This window comes from Ascidia mentula, chromosome 1 (genome assembly GCF_947561715.1).
Source record: "Ascidia mentula chromosome 1, kaAscMent1.1, whole genome shotgun sequence".
NCBI lineage: Eukaryota > Metazoa > Chordata > Ascidiacea > Phlebobranchia > Ascidiidae > Ascidia > Ascidia mentula.
Genome location: NC_138566.1, coordinates 22,096,466 through 22,119,047, shown reverse-complemented (window position 1 = coordinate 22,119,047; position 22,582 = coordinate 22,096,466). Strand labels below are relative to the sequence as shown.

Genomic DNA, 22,582 nt, shown 5'->3' with positions numbered 1-22,582 from the left:
AAAGTTACATCTCCAAATATTTTATATTCACTTGCGTTATCGTAAACTACGGCCACCCAATGTCAGACTATTTAAACAAACTTTTCGTTGCGCTATTCAATACAACGGAAAGTGGTCGGCTGTGTCTTCAGTTAATCTTTTAAGCTTTACGACGAGGCAAGTGTCGGGAATTCAACATACAAACAACGATACGGGCTAACGCGGCCGGCGAAAGTGAAGTGGGAGGCTCTACACGGCCTTCCCGAGCCGGCCCGGCGACAAAGTTGTAACTCTCATTTGGCGGCCGCAAAAAAATAGAAAAAAGGTAGTTCACCTGTGGCCGGCGGCGTGCTCTCCTGTGACGATGCGGCACCGGAAAAAAGGCGAATCGTCGCACAAAACTGACAGACAGCATGAATTGCAAGTGTTCGGCTCGACTTGCAGCAGCCAGTGTCGGCTTTCCTGCCAAGTAAGATTAGGCGCGGCCCGGAAGCTCGCGGTGTTTCTTGTTATACTTACCGATTTCGGGATCAAATTTAGTCCAGGGATCTATACGCGTTTTGGCGTTAATTCTTAGATCACAATTCTGTGCTGATAACAAACTTGTGTTGTTCGATGTTGGGCAGAAAGTGAAAAAGCAGAAATAGGTATTGGCGAAAGTGGTATTTTCAGTCCTTTCAACGATGTATTAGAGATAAAAATTAACGGGGGTTTACAGAAAGAGCTCGTTTCATGGAACAACATAATTGCACGCTTTCGTCATGTTCTGACGCGTTGAGGTGTAAAAAAGCTTAAGGAAGAGCACTTGTGTTTTAGATGGGAGCTTACATAAATCGCGTGGTGGTTTCGAAGAAATGGCCGCGCCAAAAAACATCTCAAAGCCGACATATCGTTTAATAGGAAAGACCTTGGCAAGTGAAGTCAAGTAGGCCTGCGCAACACCTGTAATTACGGGTCGAACTCGTATGGACATCGATTATTAGCACGGATTGAAGATGAGTTTTTTGCACAGATGGGCGGGTGCAGTTACGACGGCATGGGCGCTAAATGGGTCTTGCGGTAAAAGTGTCTGATCCGGGCCGCAAGATTGTGGCGTTTCTCGCAGATAAATCCACACGTATTGCGTTGTAATGGCGAGGTGACCGACGGTGGGCTGGGTCGTTATGTGCTTCAGGTCTTGGAAACTCCTATAATTGCGCCTCGAAAGGAGGAGCTAAGCCGGGTGGGAGTGACAACGACCATCCGCGGCTGCGGGAAAAAAACAAGCTTTAATCTTGTATCACGTTTCGAGTGCCCGGTGGTGTGTCACTAAACGCAACTCTGTTTGTTTCAGACAGTAGCTGACACTGTATGAGACTGCCGAGCATAGGTTTGAGTAAACAGAGTCAAGCCAGACACGATTGACTCCGCCGAGATGATCAAAGTCGACACCAACGCAAGTGAGGACTTCGTCCAACCATTCCCCCAAACGGGCGGTCTGCTTCCCCGCGCAGACGAAGCACCGAAACCGGCATCGGTCGTAAACGACGTCCTCGCCGATTTGGAGAGCTTATGGGACCAGAATCCCGATTGTTTTGACACAATTCTAAACACTTCGAACAGCGACTGCGACAGCGATGGAGCCGCTGTAAGCCAGGAACAGTACGGCGCCAAACTGGCATCGATCGGGGTCACCTTCGGCCGGCCCCCTAAGAATCAGGACCGGGAACACGGCGTGTTTACGGACAGAGACCAAACGAATAATGGGACCGATTTTGGGGACGACGGCAACTTGATCGCAGATTTTTTGGGCCAGGCGACCGAAAGCAAAGTGCTGCCGAATTTTTACACCGGAACCCAGCAATCGGACCCGGAACGAAACAAGGTTCCATCTCATCTGACTCCGTCCATTCCGGACACTTTTCAACCATACAATTTCTCCGTGGTCGGACAAAACGACGCCCCGAAGGAAAACACCAAGCCAGTGTTCAAAATTGAGCAAATTTACCAGCAGAGTGATTGCACGTCGATGAAACTGCAGTGGAACTCTCCTCCGCCCTTTCACCAATCTACTAACCAAGTGCATGTGCCACACGGCCTGGTAACCCCGCCAGTAAGCCCTGAAGAAAACGACCAGTTCAGAAAGAGTCCATTTCACGTTATGCAAAACCCCGTGGGACGACAGCAAAGTCCGGTTCTGCAGGACAGCGGCAATCCGGAGCATTTCGCGCACTACAATCCGCCACCGTACACCTCGAACGCTCAGCAGCTCCACCCGGCGGCCGATATTTACGGTGCTCAGCAAAACTTCGAATTTCAAATGAAAACGGAGGCGTGTGTTTTACCGAGCGGAGGTCTTGAGCACCCAGTCTCTGCTCCGCAATTCCCTCTGGGCATTTCTACAGTTCATTACCAAAACGCGAAAGCGCAGAGCCCCGAGCATTGCTGGAACACCACGAACCACCATCACCAAAGTCACAATCAAGTGGTTTTTGATCCACGTTGCTCCGACGTGTTTGTTCACCATAAGGTAACATTTTAATTGTCAATTTTAAGTCTGTTCTACTGTTTTGGTAGCTTGGGTTCTAAAGGTTATATAATATATGCAAGAGTTTTTTCACAAAACATAAAATTCAAAAGCAATCACTCAAAATATGGTCTTTTAGGTGACATCAACTTGTAATAGTAAAACTCGAGTTGATACAATCAACTTCCAAACACAAAAAGTCGAATTTAAATTCACTGGTTTTTATTCAAACTTTTTCTGGCGCAGGGAAAACAGGCGGCGAGTGGGAAATCGACGCTCGTGTCGGGCGAGAAGACGAAGAGAAGCCGAAGGTACTGGACACGTAGAAAGGCCACTCTCCACACATGTGATTACATGGGCTGCGGGAAGACCTACACCAAAAGTTCACATCTAAAGGCACACATGCGAACTCACACAGGTGCGAACATGAAAATTATTCACATATTAGTCTCTAAAAGAATTTAGTTTCGATTAAACGTATTATTGAGACATCGTTTACCGCACCGGGGACTTGTACCTCTGCACACTAAAATCGCATTTTTGTACACACCTGTAACCGTTTTTTCTTTCCTAACAGGCGAAAAGCCGTACCACTGTACATGGCAGGGATGTGGGTGGCGTTTTGCGAGGTCCGACGAACTGACGCGCCATTATCGCAAGCACACCGGACACCGACCGTTCAAGTGCAGCATGTGCGAGCGAGCCTTCAGTCGCTCAGACCACCTCGCCTTGCACATGAAGCGCCACATGTGAAGAGAACGTTTCCAGCCTCGTTGGCTGCGACCGTGCAAAATTGACCGCGAGATGGCGCTAACGAGCAGACAGAGGAAAAGATGCCGTTGAGTCCGAATGTTTTACATTTACCTACATTTCCTGTGAGTGCCAAAGAATAGCAACAGCCTACGACAATCAACGTACCAGTGTTTGAACCCATTTCGCCAAGCGCCGAGTCTTTTCTTGGCCCACCAATGAACAAAAGCGTGCGAGAATCCACGCGGGTTTTTTACTGAAGCATCAAAGTTCGTATTGACATGTGCCAAGCCCCGAACTTAACATTTTACAACTGCACGATTTAATATTTACCGACGAACAATTATTTCGTCCCAAAATAAGTTTCAAAACGCGCGCGCGCCCCCGTTGAAGCCCCGTGCTGCGTCGGTATGCGCTTTTATATTGAGATATTTTATTCTTTTTACCGCTTTGCACTGCCGCCTTTTGATTGTTTTTGTTACGAAGTGAGTCGTACATGCTGTGGGATTACCGTATTTTGTCCGAAAGCGTTTGCAACTGAAAAAATTGCGACAAACTGAATTCGTGGTTGTGAAGTTTTACAGCTGAAAATTCGAGTTAAAACCAAGAACGATATAGGCAGAAGTTAGTGTTTTATAGAAAGTTTGAACTGTGCTTGAAACAAATTTGGTTCGCAAACGTCATATTTTCCATGTTGCCGTTTAATGCCCGAATTGTTTTGGCCGAAAAGGGAAAATATTTGAAAAAGATGATAATACTCATTCAGTCGGCAGTTTATTACGAGAGAGCAGAATAAAAGAGGTGGTTCCGCACTGTGAAATCAGTTTTCTGGGAACTGCCGATATTTTTAACTTCGTCCATTTTGCAGCGGGTTTTGCGTGGGCAGAGAGGTTTCGCCTCATTATACTGCGTCACATATCATTCTAATCAGGGATGGAGAAAGGGTAATTAAAGATTATTGCCATGGTTACCTTAACCGCTGAGCATTGCTATCCTTGCGCAAGATATAACAGGACATTGCATTTATGTTATACTGATAAAAGCATTGGGAGAATTGCAAAATTTTAATTTTAATACGAAAGTATTTGAGGAATACTGGTTCCACCCGTTATGTCCCTGTCGTAATTCCTAACTACTTTATATGATATACTGCTGGGTTTTCTCCAAACATCCCGATGAACGGATTTTTGATTTAAACACGTCCCCATATGTAGCGAAGGTCACTTACCCACATCGCAATATAAAATTCCCGACAACAAGGCGACTGTGTTGCTAAGGCTTGCCGCCCAAACAATAAACTGTGTATTGTCGTTGGTTCATAAATCTTAAATATTAATACCCCCATTGTATAAGTGCCAAACCGTAGGTATCAGTAAAATCGCAACACGCAAAAAGCTCTATCACGCCACCAAGCGGTGTTTTTATTGAAAGTTTCTGGAAATTTCTCGCAGGCAGGAAATCAGGTCTCATTTTTATGAGCAAAACATGGGAATCGTTGTGGTTATGGGATAGAATGAGGAATGATTCCCGCCATTGTTTAGTATGTTTACTGTTTGGCTTAGCTGGAAGTGTATTAGACCACCCGCACTTCCAACGTAGTTTTCTCTGCAACTAATTTTCAGTGATCTCACACTTCCAAACTTTCGGGAATTGTAGGTAGTCATGCATAATTTCGGTCTAGGTATAGAGTTTAAATTAACCTCAACGATTTGTTTAACTGTGGTAACGACAAAAGTTTGCATAAACATAAGATTTTTCCTCAAAAGTTGTCAAAAAAGTCGAAAAAAAACTTGTTTTGTTTTGTTGACACCCCGGTTGCGGAGTACTGGCCAACTCAAACCCAGCACTCATTTCTATTTTAGTAGCGGCCATCGTTTTATTGCGTCAACCGCATCACCTCCGAGGAATTCGAATTCCTGTTTTGGAGTGCCGCCAAGACCACGGAATATACATTGGGAGTAAAGAAAAGCGAAAAGCGTGACTCGAGACGCAGAATACAGGTGTAGCGCGGTTTGAATGGTGTAACAAAGGCGATTGTGACAGGAGGCGGGCGCTTAGGGCAGTAAACAACATCGGCTAACACGGGGAGCGGTTAACGGATTGCAAAAGCATGGAGGCTTCGTTACGGGTTAGGAGCTGCAATGGCACCAGTAAATCAGATTTAAAAGCGGGGACTTTGCTACAGAATGGCGGTTAGAAAGATGGGTTAGTTGCACGAGGTCGCGAATTACAACAGGTATCCTCGCATGTATTATGTCGGCCAATGCATGCTGTGCTTAAAGGCGGTGGATATTTTCACGGCAGCAACATGACCGGTCAATTAACGGAGATATACGAGAAAAAACACACTTAAAAATGATTCGATATTTCTGTCAACGCTGGACTCGGAAGCCTGCAGTCTTTCCAGAAACTCTTGGTCGATACGACATCCTGCGGCGACGCAAACATAGTAGCCGCACGGCGGCGGTAGATAGGCAAAACAAGTGGCAATACTTCACGAAAAGCCAAAGAACGCCACTTGAGTCATGAGTCTTCGTCGCCGCCTGCCGGGCATATGTACAGCGCACGGTACGCCGTGCGGTGGCACCAGAGAGCGCTCAATAGTAGAGATTAGCCGAACCGTTCTGCGTCACGGACACGTGCTGCTGTGTAACGCTACCAGGCGTCAATGACGTCTTTGTGTTGCCAACGGTGCCGGGAAAAGGGATTCCCCCGCTCACTGCACATAAAAGAATCAAACTGGAGTCCATTGGGAATGGTGTTGGAGACATTATCGTATAGTAGAAGCAAACCTATTTACAAAGCGATTCGTGCCTAGGTGGCAAAACGTGTACTTGCGACTTGTTGAGCATGATTTGGGCAAAAATCATACGGCAAAAAGTTTCAAACCCTAACCGAACCATAAAAACAAAGCTGTTACCAGGAAATCACTACATTTTTATCCAACCCACCGTGTTCCCACATAATATGGAAATTAACAAACACGCGCCAAGTCAAACGAATGAATCACGCATGTCTGTGGGCTCAAGGATAAGTGAAAACGACTACTTACAGAGGGGGACGGTGTTGCAGTGGGCGTTGGGAACCTGACTTCGTCCGTGGTCATGATTCTGAAACCAAGGGTCAAAGTCAGTCGAAAAATATAGCACAAGGATCTCCACACACATAGAACAAGCATTACGAACCTGATATACGGCATTAGCGTGAGCTTGCTGCGGATGCGAGCGCTGGTGGTGCTGAGCGTCGTGTTGTTGTTGTTGTTGTTGTGGGTGATGGGGGGGAGCTACAGAGCTGGGATACATGTTAGTACCGACGTTTGATGAGTCTTGGCCCGCTACACCCGAGCAGTAAGCGTCGGAAGGCGACGTGTTGCTTGCACCTGATGAAAGTGTTGGCAGGGTTTGTTCGGTACCTTTATTGTGAGTACAGCAAGACGCAGTATATTAGGTTTACTTAGTCCCGCTGTGCGTTCAGTGGAGGGTTTATTAAACTTTAGCGCGCGTCTGGCAAATGTTCTGAAAATCCCAGCCCCCTTTTTGACAAAAATGTAACAAATAAACCTGCTGATTTCAACAAGCTCACAACAGCACCTTGAGTAGGTTTGTGTAATAAGCTATATTGCCGTTATAAAAATTTTGGCATAACCGTCCAGGTAAACTTGAGGTGGAAGCGACCATATCTCCTCAAGATTCATTGACTTTCGTTAGGTGAGAAGACAACCAATGTATTTACTGCCGTTATGGACAACGCAAGGGAAGGTTTGTAATTCCGGTGGCCAAATTTCTGCTACCAGCTAAGTAACAATTTCCATAAAAACGCGTTGGTTTTTATTGGAAACGAGCTTCTTCGGTGATACTTTTTATTGTAAATATTGTTACCGGCAGGTGGCGCTGGTGGTTGGCCGTTGTAATGAAAAAATGGATTTTTGAGGTCGAGTGTGTTTTCCGACTTGCATCCGGTCGCTTCCACCATCGCCTCGATATCAACGTCATAGCTTTGTCTGGGAACACACCGCGATGCGTAAGGATAATAGAAGTAAGGAAAATAGGTCGTTTTAAGTTGAAACAGCTGCCAAAAACTTCAGCTTTACATCACTTCAAATCAGTCAACATTTTTGGGACTTTAGTTTGGTCACCATTACATATTACTGCAAAAGTCCTGAAAATCAGTGCTAGATAAAACTGAGACTACATTATTTAATTCACCTTTTATTTGAACGAAGAACAACTTTTCCCAACAAGACCTCACCAGCTTTTACAAAAAGAGGAGATCTGAGGAGACATCTGACTTGATACCAGTGAGTTAGTGCCTCAGTGGGTGAGGTGGACAACCATACAGTGGTACTGCAAAGAAACAACAATAATATAAGACTTCAAAGACAAACACAGAGCAGCTATTCAAAGTAAAATGGGAAGATTCCCCAAAGAGAGTTAAATGTTTTCTTATAAACAAGGGCATCTTGTCCTTCCACCCTGACCAGTGGAATCTTCAGTTGAGTCAAAGGAAAGGTCAAGACCGGCTCTAATCCCCCTACAGCCACGATGCCAGACATTACCTTATATGGTAACCAATGTGCTTTTTTGGCAAGAGAATACTTTGCAATTATTTCAAGCTACCTAAGATTAGCTAAAGAAAACATTCATTCACATGATGTGATTGATGGTTTTCACCATCATAATCATATTAAACTACCTGAAAATTCTACAATCAAATATTTCTGTGTTATTTGACCTAATGAAGGCAAACAAATGTCAAAAATCACTGAACACAAAAGATTCTATAATCAAACACAGCTACCAGGTCTAAGCAAAATGTCAGCCAGGTTGGGCACCACATGTTGTTGCAATTACTGTAATTGGCAGTTAAACAGCAGTGATGAAAATGGTGAACCACCAATTGCACGGTGTTATTTAATGATTTTCATTACATATTTAATTTTACGTAAGCACCTCCTTGCACACCTGAGATTGACAAATATTGTGTATGACACTACTTGGTATAACTGGCATTATTAATTTAGAAAATTACTCTACTTAGGGAAGCAAGTTTCATCAACCAACATATTTGTGTAAAATGGGAAACAGTCTTTAAGGATAAATAAAGTCTACAGAAATATTAATAAATATTATTGCCAGAAGAGCCTTTTTTGTATTGATAACATGCCTGGCAGCATCAGTAACAAATTGCTGACTAGCATTGTATATAATTATAGACATTTCAAACACAACTGCAGTCATCATCTGTATAATTATTAACTGACTGTCAAACTGACTCTTTTGTAATGGATTTGTATGGATGGGGGAAATTTTCTGACAAGTTTCACTTACATTGTGCCAATGAAAGCAATGTCGAACCAGAACGCGAAACCATGTACTGTGCCAGATGTGTGTGCTGTAAAATGGAGAGGGATCTCGATTCTATGAAGATCCTCCTCATGTGCCGCAAGGAAGTTTACTGTGTGCTTGACACTCTTCGCCACTAAAATGCGGATGTCAAACGTGTCCACTATAGGTTGCTTGAAATATTCCTCAACCTGAAAGTATTCCAAGATTTTAAACATCATAAGGTTATAGATAAATCAAAAGTTAATGCAGATATGTTAATGCTATTGCATGAAAAGGCCGGATCGCCCCCACAAAGATGACCTTTACTTGAAGATCATAACTATCATTTTTCGATGTTGGTGGTTATGCCAGTGTACCAAATGACCAAAAGCAATGTAAAATTATTTTGATATGATGCTTTATACTTACAGCATCATCACGAAGTGGACTCAAATCAACACCATGGAAAGATTGCTGATACCAGAAATTGGCTTTAGTGAATTGCTCCATGTACAACAGTTCATCAGAGAAAGGGGCGATATGCAAATCTCCAACAGTGGGAAACATCAGACCTTAAGGTGTTTGAAAATATATCAGTAAGAATATAATCTCAATTCTTCAGTTGTATCATACATAATTTAATTCAAATTGCAATCATGTTGTCAGAATGGGCGCATGAATCAATTTTCTGTAACTTGAAGGCACACAATTTTTTGCAAGCAAGGCAGTTGAAGTTTTTTATTATTTACAGCATACAATTTGAAACTGTTGTATGCAATGGTTGCAAAACTAAGAAGGATAATGATTCAGGAACAACATTACAAGCCAGTCAACTAACCATTTTGGGGTCCAAAAAATTTCTTGGCATGAAGGAATGTTTCCAGCATCCTCTCGTTAAACAACATGTAACCCATAGGCTCGGATATGATGACATCAACTTTCTCTGGCAGTGTGATTTCTTCAATTTTTCCAGGAATAACAATAATTCTTCCTGTAGTAGTGTGTGTACAGGGTACATTAAATCCATAACAAACTTCGCAGAACTGTCTTACAGAAATTGACTTGAAATTATCAAAAAATATATTTATTTATGACAGGTTAAGCATTTGACATAATGGAACTGGGCTTATTGGGATATATAATGAGGTTTCACATTGCAAGGCTTATCATGATAAGTAAAACTACTAGGGATTTACAACGAATCATTTTACAACCCTAACTTACAAACATCCAAGCAAGACTTCGGTCGATATGTACAAAACATGATATGTGAGAAAAATTTATTCATTGATCAACAGCAATTACCTGCATATTGACTGCACGAAATAAGTTTTTTGGTGTGTTCTGCCATTGTACTGGCTTCTACTGCATAAACTTTTCTAGCACCAGCTTGCATGGCAAAAAATGATAGAATACCAGAACCTGCTCCCACATCAAGAACAACCTAACAAAAGCACACCAAATGTTAAACATATTTCACCTAATATGTTTATTGTTACCTTGTCTCTGAAGTCAATGTAGTTTTGTAACATTGCTTTTTGGTAGGTTCCAGTTCGAATGTAGTCCTGCAAATGTAGATGTATCATGTATGTGATGAAGCATTTGCTTTGTGAAATAATATTACTTTGTGGGTTCCAGCAACATATACACACATAGCCCAAAGTTTTGGAAAGATTTTAATGATTATTTAGACCATAAATACTATTTAATTTATGTATTAATTGTAGGGATGGGCAATATATAATAATACACTATTCTAGAACATTCTAGAATGTCACCACCTTAGCAGAAGATTGACGAAAAGTTCTCAAAAAAGATACACAATGTATTTACTCCATTGTAAGCCATGTCTTATATAAAGTTGTTTAACCTACCATTTGTGCAGCTGAAATTTGAGGGCGGCTTATATTAATTTTTTAACACCGTCTCAGGGCAGCTTACAATTGAGTAAATACAGAAAGTTGCTGTACATAGAAGTATTCGGTTTGAAGACAATTTGGATTCGGATAGTTTAAGATTCGAATCCGGAGCATTCGCTATTCTTAATTGCCCATCCCTAATTAATTGCAGAACAAAACCTAGTTCGTTTTCTCTGAATGCACAGGTTTGGTTCAGACATGGTAGTGCTTAAACATACCTGCATCATATTCTGCTGCTGAGACAGATACCCATAGAACTGCACAAAACATAATTAGTCCGATGACTTATATTTACAAATAGGATAACTCTTTTCAAAAAGTTTTGCATCTTACCTGAAAATACTGAACTGCGGATGATTCCTCAGTTCTTTTGTCAAAAAGGGAATGCACTTTTGATCGGAAGTCAACGCACAACTGAAATCGCTTAAATTCTAAAATGCAAAACCACACAATATATCAGATCTGATGTTAAGTTTGTTTTCCACCACATTTGGAATATTGTAAAAGGAAATACAACAAGCCATCTTGATAATGCAGTAACGTTTCATGCAATGGCATGATTGACAGAATCGCCTCACTGTGCAAGTCCTTACTTGGCAATCACAGCTATCGTATCATAATCATTACGTTTACAGGCATAGCAGCCTTGCTGGATCAGCCACCTTTTTCAACAAGTCGAGGCAAAATCTTAAAATCAAGCTCCCGGTGGGGTTTGAACTCACAGCCCTGGGCTAACCAGGCCAAAGCTCTACCAATTGAGCTCCAGGAAGTTGGCGGTTTCAGAGGGTATATTGTGGCTAAGGTAAACTGGTGAGCAAGCGCGCAACTTGCCAGGCAAACTTTACATGTAAGTAGGGTATCTCTACCACTATAATCAGACAACAAGCCGCTTATCTAGCTGGGCTGCAATGCTTGGTATGCTTACGCTTAGCCTGTAGAACCATCTTGATACTTGGAATATTAATAAATAAATGAATAAAATAGCATAAAGTTGCATGTTACTACAGCATTGTATTCATGACAGCATTGCATTCATGACAACATCTTACCATCATCTGAATTGAACTTCAACAATATGCTGGTGTTGCCATGGACGTTTATGAGGTAGACGTTACTTGCAGCTCGGCAACACTCACTTTCAGAATTGATCGTGCACTTTAGATGAACATCTGTTCAAAAAAAATTAACATTAAATTTCTGTTACTACAAGAATAATGAGTTGTTAACTGTTCAAGCAACATTCGGATAATATGTCTCTACAATGCAATCAGATTATTATGCTTCTGCATTTTTTTAGCGAAAAATTTGTCAAAACACAAAAACTGCACAAACAGAACGCAATATTTTAGTATAGACTCATACCTTTGCCTTTGAAAATTGATATATTTGCTTCTTCTGCAACTCTCTTCACCTCAACTGTGAACAATTGGTCAACATCATTTTCCCCCTTTTCTTTGTAAAGATATGACACTTTCACCTGTTCAAATTTTACTAAAGCGGACGCCATAATATAAATTTTGAAAAACTACAAAGCACGCGCTAGATATAAAACACCATTAATAAAGCTTTTTTACAAAACACGAGACAACTAAGGCAAAAACATATTTTTTATCGGATTTATTATGGTGATATTGCTGCCCATACCTCGTACACCTGTAGCGTTTACATAACAATGACACAACAAACTTTTTTTTCCTTGAACATATGTCGAACTTCAGCGAAACACAGAGGGACAAACACATGTTTTATGCTGGCAAGCGCACCTGAGTGAGAAGAACAAAACCGCTGCGATGCGCGTCGCTCCATCTCGAACAACGTGACTTCAGTGTAGCATCACTGCCAGAATGAAGCATGAAAAAAGATTCCAATTTTTGTCAAGTTTAAAAAATTGTTTCGCTTTAAGCGAGCCAAGAAAATTAAATATAACAAAAATAAAAAAATATTTTATTAAAATTTTCTAACAAATGCAGTAGCTCTTGTTCCGGTCGAATGAACTCCATTGTGAAACACGCGCGATAAGAGCGGGCTGGCAGGAAGGAATTGTTTGTTCGTTTGCGACTTTGAAAGACTCGAATCGTGCATGACATCCATTATTTGGCGTTGAATTTTTATACTATGGTATAAAGTACAAAACAGTAAGTACTATTATGAGTTTACCGTACAAATTACAAATAGTAATATTAACATGAAATTTATGTAAAAATATTTTTCTTTCGTGCATGACAAACAATTCGCATTTTGTTTGTTTCAGAAGTTTATCACCATGGTTAAATTGACTCCGGAATTGATTGAGCAAGCCATTCAATACATTAATCCTGTGCGGGATAGAGAATTACTTTTGCGAGGTAATCCAAATCAAAACTGATCTTTTAAACAATAACTACACTTATGTTGTAACTTTATTAGCCTGTGTATGCAAAACATCTGTTAGTATCATAACAATACTGGATGAAGCAAAACTCAGACACTCTTCTCATCAAGATTATCATTACCCTATTTATCAGGATACAAGATACCAGTTATTGAAAACATGGGTGCAACCCTTGATCAATTTGATACAATCGACTTCTCAGATAATGACATAAGAAAACTTGATGGATTTCCCTTACTGCCCAGAATCAAAGCTCTCCACTTTAACAACAACAGAATATGGTATAAAACTAAAAGACAACATGACCGATAGTCGTAAAAACAAGTTCAAAATGCATTATGTTTAAAATGTTGGATAGTCCATGCAAGTAATTTTCGACGAAAAAAATCTTCTGTCCAACTTACAAACTCAAGTTTGGGACATTGTTGCCCTATGAAAATCTGTGGTAAACAATTACTGTTCCCTTTTGAAAATACTAACATTAATTTTTCACAGCCGTATAGATGAAGATATCCATCTGTCCATTCCAAACCTTCAAGAGCTGTATTTAACAAATTGTGAGATCCAAGAGTTGTCCGACATTGACCATCTGGCTGAGTTCAAGAAACTGGAATATTTAAGTTTGATGAGAAATCCAGTTACACATAGGCAGCACTACCGTCTCTATGTTATTCACAAACTGCCCACAGTTCGTGTGTTGGACTTCCGCAAAGTGCGCCTTAAGGTAATCTGTTTTTGTATCTTCTTCAATGCGATGTGGAAAAAATTAGACATTCAACTGTGTAAAATTTACTTTCCTACGAATCGTTGAGCACATGGCTCCTCATATTCATGGTGACCATACTAAATATTTGCTTCGAAACCAAAAACACATGTAATTGCACTTTTTCTGGCCTCGCGTAGGAAAAACAAGAGGCTAAGAAGCTTTTTGGCTCCAAGCAGGGAAAACAACTCATGGCCGAAATTGGCAAAAAAAGAAAAACGTAAGCTCTAAAATTTGATTGCAAAAATTTTCACCAGACCTTCTGGTAAGTTGCCTGATGAGTTGACTTTTCTTGTGTAATAAACTGAAAGCGAACAGATACTACTTGATGTTTCAATATAATCCAATATTATTGAAAGTTGTTCAAACCCAAATAAATTCAAACAGATTTACACCTGGCGCACCAATCCAGACCAACGGAGTAAACCACGAACCAGCAGGACCATCACAGGAAGACAGAGATGCCATTAAGGTTTGCATAAGGCAGTTGTTTCAACCTCTTTCATACCAACATAAGCCATTAAAGTAATTCAGGATGTTTGTCAACCCCTTTATGAAAGTTATGGCCTGCCACAAATGTTTGAACAATATTGCACAGTGAAGAATGCAAAATTATATCGGGATAACTTCATAATTCAGTCATATTAAATTTAAACACAATTATCACAAGCAAATCCTTGTCAACATTGCTGCTTCAGTTAGACATTTAAAAAAGATGTGTATCACAAATGGGATCTTTCAATTTAGATTTTTAATTGGTTTAACAGCCGAAAACAGGCTTTCATAATAAAGATTTTAATCAAAAATGTGTTTTGTTAAAAAAATACAAATACTTTACTTCCATCATTTCCGGCACCTAGAAAAAAAAGTGGAGGCATCTACGGGGGTGTGACCCACTGGTTGAAAGCTATTGGATTAATGGAATTAAATTGAGTTATAGAGAATGGAAGTGTGTTATAAAAAGTTCTGTTATGTTTAAAACAAACCAAGTAACATAATATCATTTCAGAAAGCTATCTTGAATGCCAAGTCCCTGGATGAGGTGGAAAGATTAAAGCAAATGTTGGCTACTGGGCAAATTCCCAACAAGGCTCCACCTCCAGGTATTATATTTCTTCATGTCGTGTATAGTTAGGTGTGGTCGAGGGTAAAAAAATGAAAACTTTCCAATGAAGTTCCATATCAAAAATTTTTCATGTTGCTGTAATGTATACCTCAACAAGCTTTATGTTACCATTATTATGTTACCACAGAGAGCCATAATTAATTTTGTCTCTAAAAACAGATGTGGAAACAGTGTGCACACCCTGTTTGCAGTTCTCATTAATTATTGTGGCTTTTTTGCAAATATTTATCTCTAAACAATACTTAAAATTTTTGTCACCTGAAAAACCATGTGTGCACTTTTTAGGCAAAGAGTCGTCTGGAGATGTTGAAATGGACGAGGATTGAGGCGGTTTTCAAATGACTCGAAAACGTGAAACAGTTCAATTTTGTTTCTGTACACACCCGCACACGAAAAAGTCGTTGTTTTATTTACGTTCCGCGTTGCGTGAAAAACGCGAAATATGTTCGATATTGAAACTCGGTTTGCTGTTTGTTTTGAGTTAAATCGTGACCAGCTCTCTCATGCTGCTTGAACTGCGTTGACAAAATAAATTCTTTTTTGACACTTACAACGTGTAAGGTTTTACACCTGACGAAGCGAGGGAAAATCGCGAAAGCTTGTGTACTGTTTACATTACAAAAGTCAGTCTCTACAAAAGAGTGCCAATCAGAGAAAGAATTTAACACATATAGACTGATACGGCACGTTTATTAACGTGTAAGAAGCAATTCAACTTTTTATCAGTAGTTAAGCCCCTAGAAATACAGAAGCTAATTCCAAAATGCCCATGAACAAATTTTCTATCACTTTAGGATTCCAGCGACCTGCGCCGGCACGACAGGGGGTCCACGTAGGGTCAATGGCGGCCTAGGGGACTGATGACTATTTAAGTTGCCTGTAAAGTTTGGTCCTCCTTGAACAAAGTCTTGCAACAGCATATTTTCTCCCTCGAGGGCGCTGCACGGATTGTTTATGCTTTCAAATAGGCAAGCAACATCTATGCTTTCACTATCTACTGTTTATTGTTGAAGCAACTAAACCTGGTGCGACTTGTCAAGCTTTTTTCAAACCAAGTGCTAATACTGCTCTGCGCGCGCACATGTTGCTGTAACAGCAGCCAACAAATTGACGTTCCCCACCCACAGCCCCCACATTAAATGCATTAAGTAATTTTAAAAACAATTAACTGAAACTTCTTCTACTGCGTGTATTCCAACCCTAAGAGTTTGTGCTTTGTTCGAAATATTTACCGGTTCGTCGTCCATTGCGTTACCGCATCCATAGGTTCACCGAAATGGCGCGTGGCTGAAAAAAGTTTCCAGCTCGTCGGCATACCCGTTTTCACTTCCTCAGCTGCTGCTCTAGCTTGCTCAGCATAACAACAGAAGAAAGCGATCAATACAGTGACGTGTCGTACTACTACGCATAGGAACGTAGAAAGGTGTGCACCATGCAAAAAGACGATTAGTAGCGGACGACTACATCGAAGAGGAAAGCTGGAAAGACGTATACGTACAGAGGAGCAGAGCATCTTAAACGACGCCACAAGTTCAGCATAAACTAAAACGCAAAAAGAAAACCACGCAAGTCAATTGCTTTTAAAAAATAGGACTCGACGATCTGGAAATTAAAGGCAAATAAAACGATTGTACGTGTTGGATTCTGTAAGGTACCGATATTTTCGCGAGGGTGAGGTTTGGCACAGTGGTTGGTCGATATCCAAAAATGTATACCACTAGCGATTAGGACCACTGCATTAGAGAAACACAATAGCTGCGACAGGCGAGTCGCGTTAAAAGGAACTGCGGTATCGTAAAACCTACAAGAAATCACCCAGGACATTGAATTGATTACACGATTAAGATCTTGGTGTTTTGTATCGTTTCTGCATAAGCAATCGCAGGCAAGCGGTAAGGACAATAACAATGGAACGTGATTGGAGTAACAGCGCCGTTTCTTCAAAAAAAAGCATCTCCAGCACCCGATTTAACATTAATCTCATTGCCTCTAACTGTAAAAAATCGATATATAGAAAAAAAAGGATATAATTTCATGAGTGGAAACGCCCCGAAAACATTTGCGCAATGGGCTGGAAAACCACCGTCATTCGACCGTGGAAAAATTGCGGTATAACCGGAGCAAATAAATAACGGACAATAAAAGGGAGCTAAAAAAGCCGCGACGGCGCCAAATCAAAGGTACTCGGCCACCGGGTAACGCAGGGAAATTTGAAGGGCCTCGTTGATTTTCAGTCGGTGCTTGGCATAGTGGGCAACCATCTCCGGCACACTGTGAAAAGGTGCACTGAACTCCCCAAGAATCCACATTCCATCTCTTGTGCGTGAAATAACCATATGAATTGTCTCCCTCCTGGTCCTGAATACATAACAATATTTGTTAACTTCGGGTTAAACTATGTTGTGCTTAATCTTACAGGGGATGTAACCGTGATACTGGTGTGTCCTTTGGCCACTGCTGTACATTTTGTTTTTTAGTATTGTGAAACAGTGTTTGCAATGGGGAATAAAATCCAAAGTCACAATGAACATATCAAACAAGAAAAAATTACAATACTTTTTTTCGTCCTATCAACATTTAACGAAAAATTTTGGGCACACCACTTTAGGCAACATGCAAACCAAACCAAATTATCCTCAAGTCACACAAATATATACCTGCCTGTTCGACAACATACCTTAGTGACAAACTGAAGTTGTTTGGGATGCTCTCGCTCTTACGCACGAGATAACTTCCCTCCCTCTCTGGCTCCAACCTCATATTGGCTTCATCACGAGTAATTGCCCCATGAAACCAGCTAAACGCAACAAAAACCAGTTTAATAAACAAAATGCAGTAGATTCATATAAATGGTAACTTTTTCTGTTGCCTCTGCATTTGGCCATCAACAAAAACATCAAAATTGACAGAAATCACATATTATGGCATAGTACCAGCATTACCGTAGGATAAAATACATCAATAAATGCTTCAATATCTACACACATTACATATCAATCAACTTACCACTGTTTCTCCAGAGGTAGCAGTGGGTCACTGTCTCGATCACTAATAGCTTCTGACGGATGGAGCTCCAATTGTCTGTGTTGAAACCTTTGCATCGACTCCACTATAAACAAACAATAAACCTAAAGTTTACAATATATGAAAAACAATTTCATATTCACTATCATACTTTATGGACCACATTATGGCAAAATACAACAGGTCATTACATATTACACTACCATTGGCCATCAAAATTTTTAAAACTACTTACAGTGGCCCTGTGGGACTATCTCGTGTTGATCCCAAGGTTGTTCATAGTTAGGCTGTCTGTGATAATCACCTTCTGGAGGTATGGGCTTATCGAAGGATTGTGATTTGCTATGGCGTGGGTGGAATCCATAACTGTATGAAGCATTTAATTCATAGGAGCGAGATCGTGAATGTGATACATGGACTCCTGATGAGGCAGGGTGTTTATCTCCTCCATCCCACGGCTCTTCATACTCAGTTACACCACCAAGTGGTTGACTGGCATTGTAGTGTGCTTTCTTCAAGGCTGCTTGCACAAGTTGGTCATCTGAGGCACTCTTGGGTATCGCTCCTCTTGGGGCACGACTTCCTTGGTGCATATATTGCCTATTTCTCATGTCCAAAGAGCGGCTTTTTGCTTTGTTGAGTAGGTGATGGGAGATGTTTTTCGGCAAGACGAGTGGCGAGGACGCCCGTCTCAATGCCTCCTCACACGACTGGTCGTCAGTTAGAGAAAGAGTGTTTAGTGGTGATCTATTTGGTGAGCCACGGCTGCTACTCATCGGACTGTTGGTAACACTGCTTGCATGTGAACTGGAACCAACTGGGGAATTCCGTCTAAGTTCCTCTAGCGACGGTTCTGCCTTTATCAGTCGTTGGTCCACAGGCCTGTACTTAGCACCTCCCTGTGCAGAATACAAGGGCTGTCTGTGATCGGCAGAGTACAAACTCACATCTTTAGGTCGGATAAGCCTTCGGTCAAGTTTTGGTGAGTTTCTCGGAGAGGAACGCGGTGAATGATGAGGGCTGCTTTCTACTTTAACCATGCGTTGTTTGGCTAGATTCGCAGATGACGATGAAGCTGATGAATCCCCAGACCCATGCAAGCTTCCACTGCTGGGCATATTTGGATACTCCAGGATAAGTTCCTCATGTGGATTCCTCCCTCTTAGCTGCTTTTTGGACGAGTACGGCAACGTTGCAACGCGGTTGCTATTGTCCCATGGTTCTTCATAATCAGATTTATTTTCTGAGCAAACAATGTGATGGAAATTAATAAGTACATTGGGTTGCATGTGAGCAGCAGAGAGGGAATATCATAACCACGGCAAACTTGTGTGTGTCTATTTCACGGTTGTAAATCAATTTAAAATTATGTGTCAAAGGCAGTATTGGCAAACAGGTGTGAAAAGCCTGGTGGAATGTATTTTCTATGTTGGTTATTTTTTAATGTTGAAATGTTTAAACTGCAGAGAAAAACAAAAAGCATGTATACATGCAGGATAGCATTTCAAAACAAGAGAAAAACAATGTTGGAAAATAATGCCTCAGCCAGATATTTTAATGAAGTGCTAATAACTGATTTTAAGGGCTTTTAACAATACAATTTACCTCTTGGCTGTCCAGTCTTGTCCCAAGGATCATCATAGAGCTTTTTCTTTTGAAGGTCTGTTGAGTCAGACACTGAATCCTTCATTTCTCCCAAGTCTGTGCTGCTTTGTGTGACATCTGATGATGAAATCATAAAAACCAAGTTGGCTTGGCCACAAAGGAAGAGACCACTTAGTTACGCTACAGAGGGCAAGTTCAAGGCTTGTGTTTGGTGAATGAAATGCCAATATCATGAGCACACTGTGTTTGATATACATTATTTTACACACAACCAAAATATCCATGATTTTTGCATTAGCAATAAATTTTGCCAATATACCACTAATGTTGACTGTAATTACAAAAATGTTGACTACAAATAATGTGGATAGGCAATGCTCCTGCAGATTACAACACATTTCAGCAACGGTGTTCACAAGTTGGACATGAACTTATGTAACTGTATGTCATGATAGTCTTTAGACATCTTTCTAATTTATCTTTTTAATTTTTTGTTGCAAACCAGCCCAAATGGACCAAAGTTTAAAAACCAATGCTATCATGTCGGTAGAGTCGTGCAATGAAGTTATTGCAAAACAAGACACAAAGTAACTACACATGAACCTTAAAATAAAAAAGATGCTTACCATGGTACATTTGTTGAGCTTCATATGGTTCGATATAACCGTCCACTGCTGATTGGCCTTTGAGTTGCATTAATTTTGCATTGGCTTGTACAGCATCAAATGGGTCAGTGTATTCATCAGAAACAGATATGCCCTGAAATTACCAAAAAACAAGTTTGTAACCCCGCATAGGTGTTAAGCTATACAAGACTTTGTATAAAACAATTAGGCCCAAAAGCGCTCAATTATAAATGTGCATTGTCCTGTATATGCATATACAAACAATTAGCAACACTTACCAGGTTGTTATTTGTACCCTGACTTAGATATGCCGGTTGTGGAGCATTGGTTTCACCTGGCTTTATAAGTTTCTTGGGTGCCCTTGGTGATGTCCTTGTAATTGTTGCTGCAGCAACCAAGTTTGATTGGTCATGTCCAAACCCATTGTCTGTGCTGTCCAGGGCATTTTTGCTGCCACTTTTTTGGACTTGATCCCCTCCGTTAAATGGAAGATCTCTGAACCTGCTCGAAAGCGAGTTTTTCCGAAAGCGCAGTCCCCCATTCTCACCTTGTCCCTGGTGATGCTTCAACTTCTTGGCAAGCTGTTCCGAAGTGTTATCGCTTTGCGCATTCTTTGTACTGGCAGCAATTGGTGCCAGACCATGGAATTTGGAACCACTGTCCCTTCTTCCAGATGGTTCAGCATCGTCTGAGTGAAACTCACGGCTTTGAGTTGAACTACTACTGCCAGACCAATGGGAATCCGGATCGATGGGGCCAGGTTGAAATTCTATGTCCTCATTGGCGGATGTTGTTCCATGACTGTCGGCCTTGGAACCTTTTTTTCGAAATATATTCCACTTGCGACTCATTGTGAAATTAATTTGGGGTGGCCCACTCGCTCATTGTAGGGTCGTTCCGGCTCAGGTCGCCAACAAACAAGGGTTTTTAATAAATATATTGTGACACGAAAAATATTTTACCGATACTGATTCCCTGGAGATCGAACAAATGTCTTGAAAACAGTTAAATTACCAATAAATTATGGTCACTCCTGTTTTGGCTTTTATATATAGCTACTTTAATTAATACTCACAAAAATGAATAAAAGCCCATATTTAGGCTTTTATAGCAACATAGCATGGTAACAGAATCTTTTCAAATTTTGTGAAAGATAATTCACCTTATCCGGATGTTTAACACAATTAATCTGCCTAAGCTCCGTGATTTCCGAACAACTTCGGAAGCCTGACGAATAATTCCGGATACGAAACTACCAAACCTGGTGATTCATTTATTCTGTGAATGAAACATTGTGCACTCGTATCCCCGTTCCGCTCCAACATTCAACACTATCGCAGATGTATGTGTACATGAAACGACGTGAGAATTGCATAAGTTAACGCAAGGGAATGGGAACTGGGACAAATGTTTGCGCAACATTGCGAAAGTTTCCCAATAAACTTTAACGGCGAACGTTACCCAAACAGTCTATCTAACCAAAAAAATTCGAGGGCTACGCTGGTTTGATTTATGAATAGTGTTACTCAACATCAAATTCCTTCAGCTTTATTTGCGTTTTCGTAATGCGCTACCTAGCCACAGTACTTTAACAGTACATTTGTAGCTCGCTGTCGACAAAAGTAATCAGGTTTGCATATGCCCATCGATCTCGTTATTTATTTCATGTCATGCTAAGCAAACACAGAGAGAGACATAGCAATGACGCGCTTCTGTTGCAATAACATTTACACAATGTGCTATTCGCGAGTTTAAAGCTGCCATTAACAAACGTATAAACCTGCTAATCAGGGTAGTTACTTTTATTCTGAATTTATTCTTTTCATCGCCAGTTTATTGTGGACCATCCTAAACTTTAAAGGCCATCAACCGGTAAAACCGATCAACAAGTATGGATTTATTATGTATGCGTGGTGAGACTTATCTGGAAGAATGGTTCAGTATATGTTCTTTACCAGAGAATTTGTTCAATTTAACATTCTGGGCCCAATTAATAGTCGAACGTTAAAATTTCCATCAATAAAGGCAACCTTAACAGTCAGGCTGTTAGGTTCTCGAAACATGTTACGCATGACAAAGGCAAATTGACATCGTTTGCAATGGCACATATTTATAGGTTGTTTTTGATCAGACGTCCGGGTTTTGCAGGACATGCCCGAAATTCAGTGTTAAAATCCGCGTCCGGATGCAAGGGCAAAAAAGTGCGTACCTTATCCCGATTTTTGAAGATGGCCCTTTAAAGTCACCGTATGATATTCCTTTGCGACGCCCGAGACTTTGAAACATACAACAAACAAACCGTTTTGTCCGAAATTTCGCATGGACAGATACGGTTACTCCAACTTTGACCACACAATAAATAATGTTACTGTTAATAGAGGGTAAAACCTAGTGCACCGTAGCGCGCTATTTGTACTGACTTAGGTAAGTTACATAATTATTATTTATTACTCACAAAAGATGTAAAGTTAAACGTCCCTGATGGCATTTACCATCTTTATCACAGTTTGTTTCAGGGAAAATTCTGATGTATGGCAACCCTATACGAACAAAGTTGGTAAATTGCAAAGAAACAGTTTTTGGAACGAG

At 40.8% G+C, this 22,582-nt stretch overlaps 4 protein-coding genes across 4 annotated transcripts; 2 read left to right on the top strand and 2 right to left on the bottom strand.

The window, feature by feature from the left end:
* Positions 1-529: 529 nt before the first annotated feature.
* LOC145904563 (uncharacterized) lies at positions 530-3,782 on the top strand. The gene is made up of 3 exons (XM_082992381.1): positions 530-2,488; positions 2,732-2,903; positions 3,063-3,782. Exons 1-3 carry the CDS (start codon positions 1,394-1,396, stop codon positions 3,236-3,238), a joined length of 1,443 nt encoding a protein of 480 aa, XP_082848507.1. The 5' UTR covers positions 530-1,393; the 3' UTR covers positions 3,239-3,782.
* Positions 3,783-5,097: 1,315 nt separating this feature from the next.
* Positions 5,098-12,013, bottom strand: LOC145893111 (histone-arginine methyltransferase CARM1-like). The gene is made up of 14 exons (XM_082982054.1): positions 11,841-12,013; positions 11,528-11,647; positions 10,812-10,909; positions 10,697-10,735; positions 10,059-10,124; positions 9,865-10,003; positions 9,398-9,550; positions 8,989-9,131; positions 8,563-8,768; positions 7,441-7,578; positions 7,114-7,235; positions 6,421-6,614; positions 6,288-6,345; positions 5,098-5,954 (listed from the first exon to the last, which is right to left on the bottom strand). Exons 1-14 carry the CDS (start codon positions 11,983-11,985, stop codon positions 5,833-5,835), a joined length of 1,743 nt encoding a protein of 580 aa, XP_082838180.1. The 5' UTR covers positions 11,986-12,013; the 3' UTR covers positions 5,098-5,832.
* A 468-nt stretch (positions 12,014-12,481) lies between these two features.
* On the top strand, positions 12,482-15,291 carry LOC145898850 (U2 small nuclear ribonucleoprotein A'-like). Its single transcript, XM_082987490.1, has 8 exons — positions 12,482-12,613; positions 12,730-12,823; positions 12,983-13,130; positions 13,345-13,573; positions 13,753-13,832; positions 14,000-14,084; positions 14,622-14,715; positions 15,024-15,291. Exons 2-8 carry the CDS (start codon positions 12,742-12,744, stop codon positions 15,062-15,064), a joined length of 759 nt encoding a protein of 252 aa, XP_082843616.1. The 5' UTR covers positions 12,482-12,613; positions 12,730-12,741; the 3' UTR covers positions 15,065-15,291.
* Positions 15,292-16,119: 828 nt separating this feature from the next.
* Positions 16,120-20,979, bottom strand: LOC145900586 (uncharacterized). The gene is made up of 7 exons (XM_082988868.1): positions 20,272-20,979; positions 19,994-20,126; positions 19,368-19,484; positions 17,998-19,005; positions 17,745-17,847; positions 17,416-17,535; positions 16,120-17,096 (listed from the first exon to the last, which is right to left on the bottom strand). Exons 1-7 carry the CDS (start codon positions 20,842-20,844, stop codon positions 16,913-16,915), a joined length of 2,238 nt encoding a protein of 745 aa, XP_082844994.1. The 5' UTR covers positions 20,845-20,979; the 3' UTR covers positions 16,120-16,912.
* Between the last annotated feature and the right edge of the window lie 1,603 nt (positions 20,980-22,582).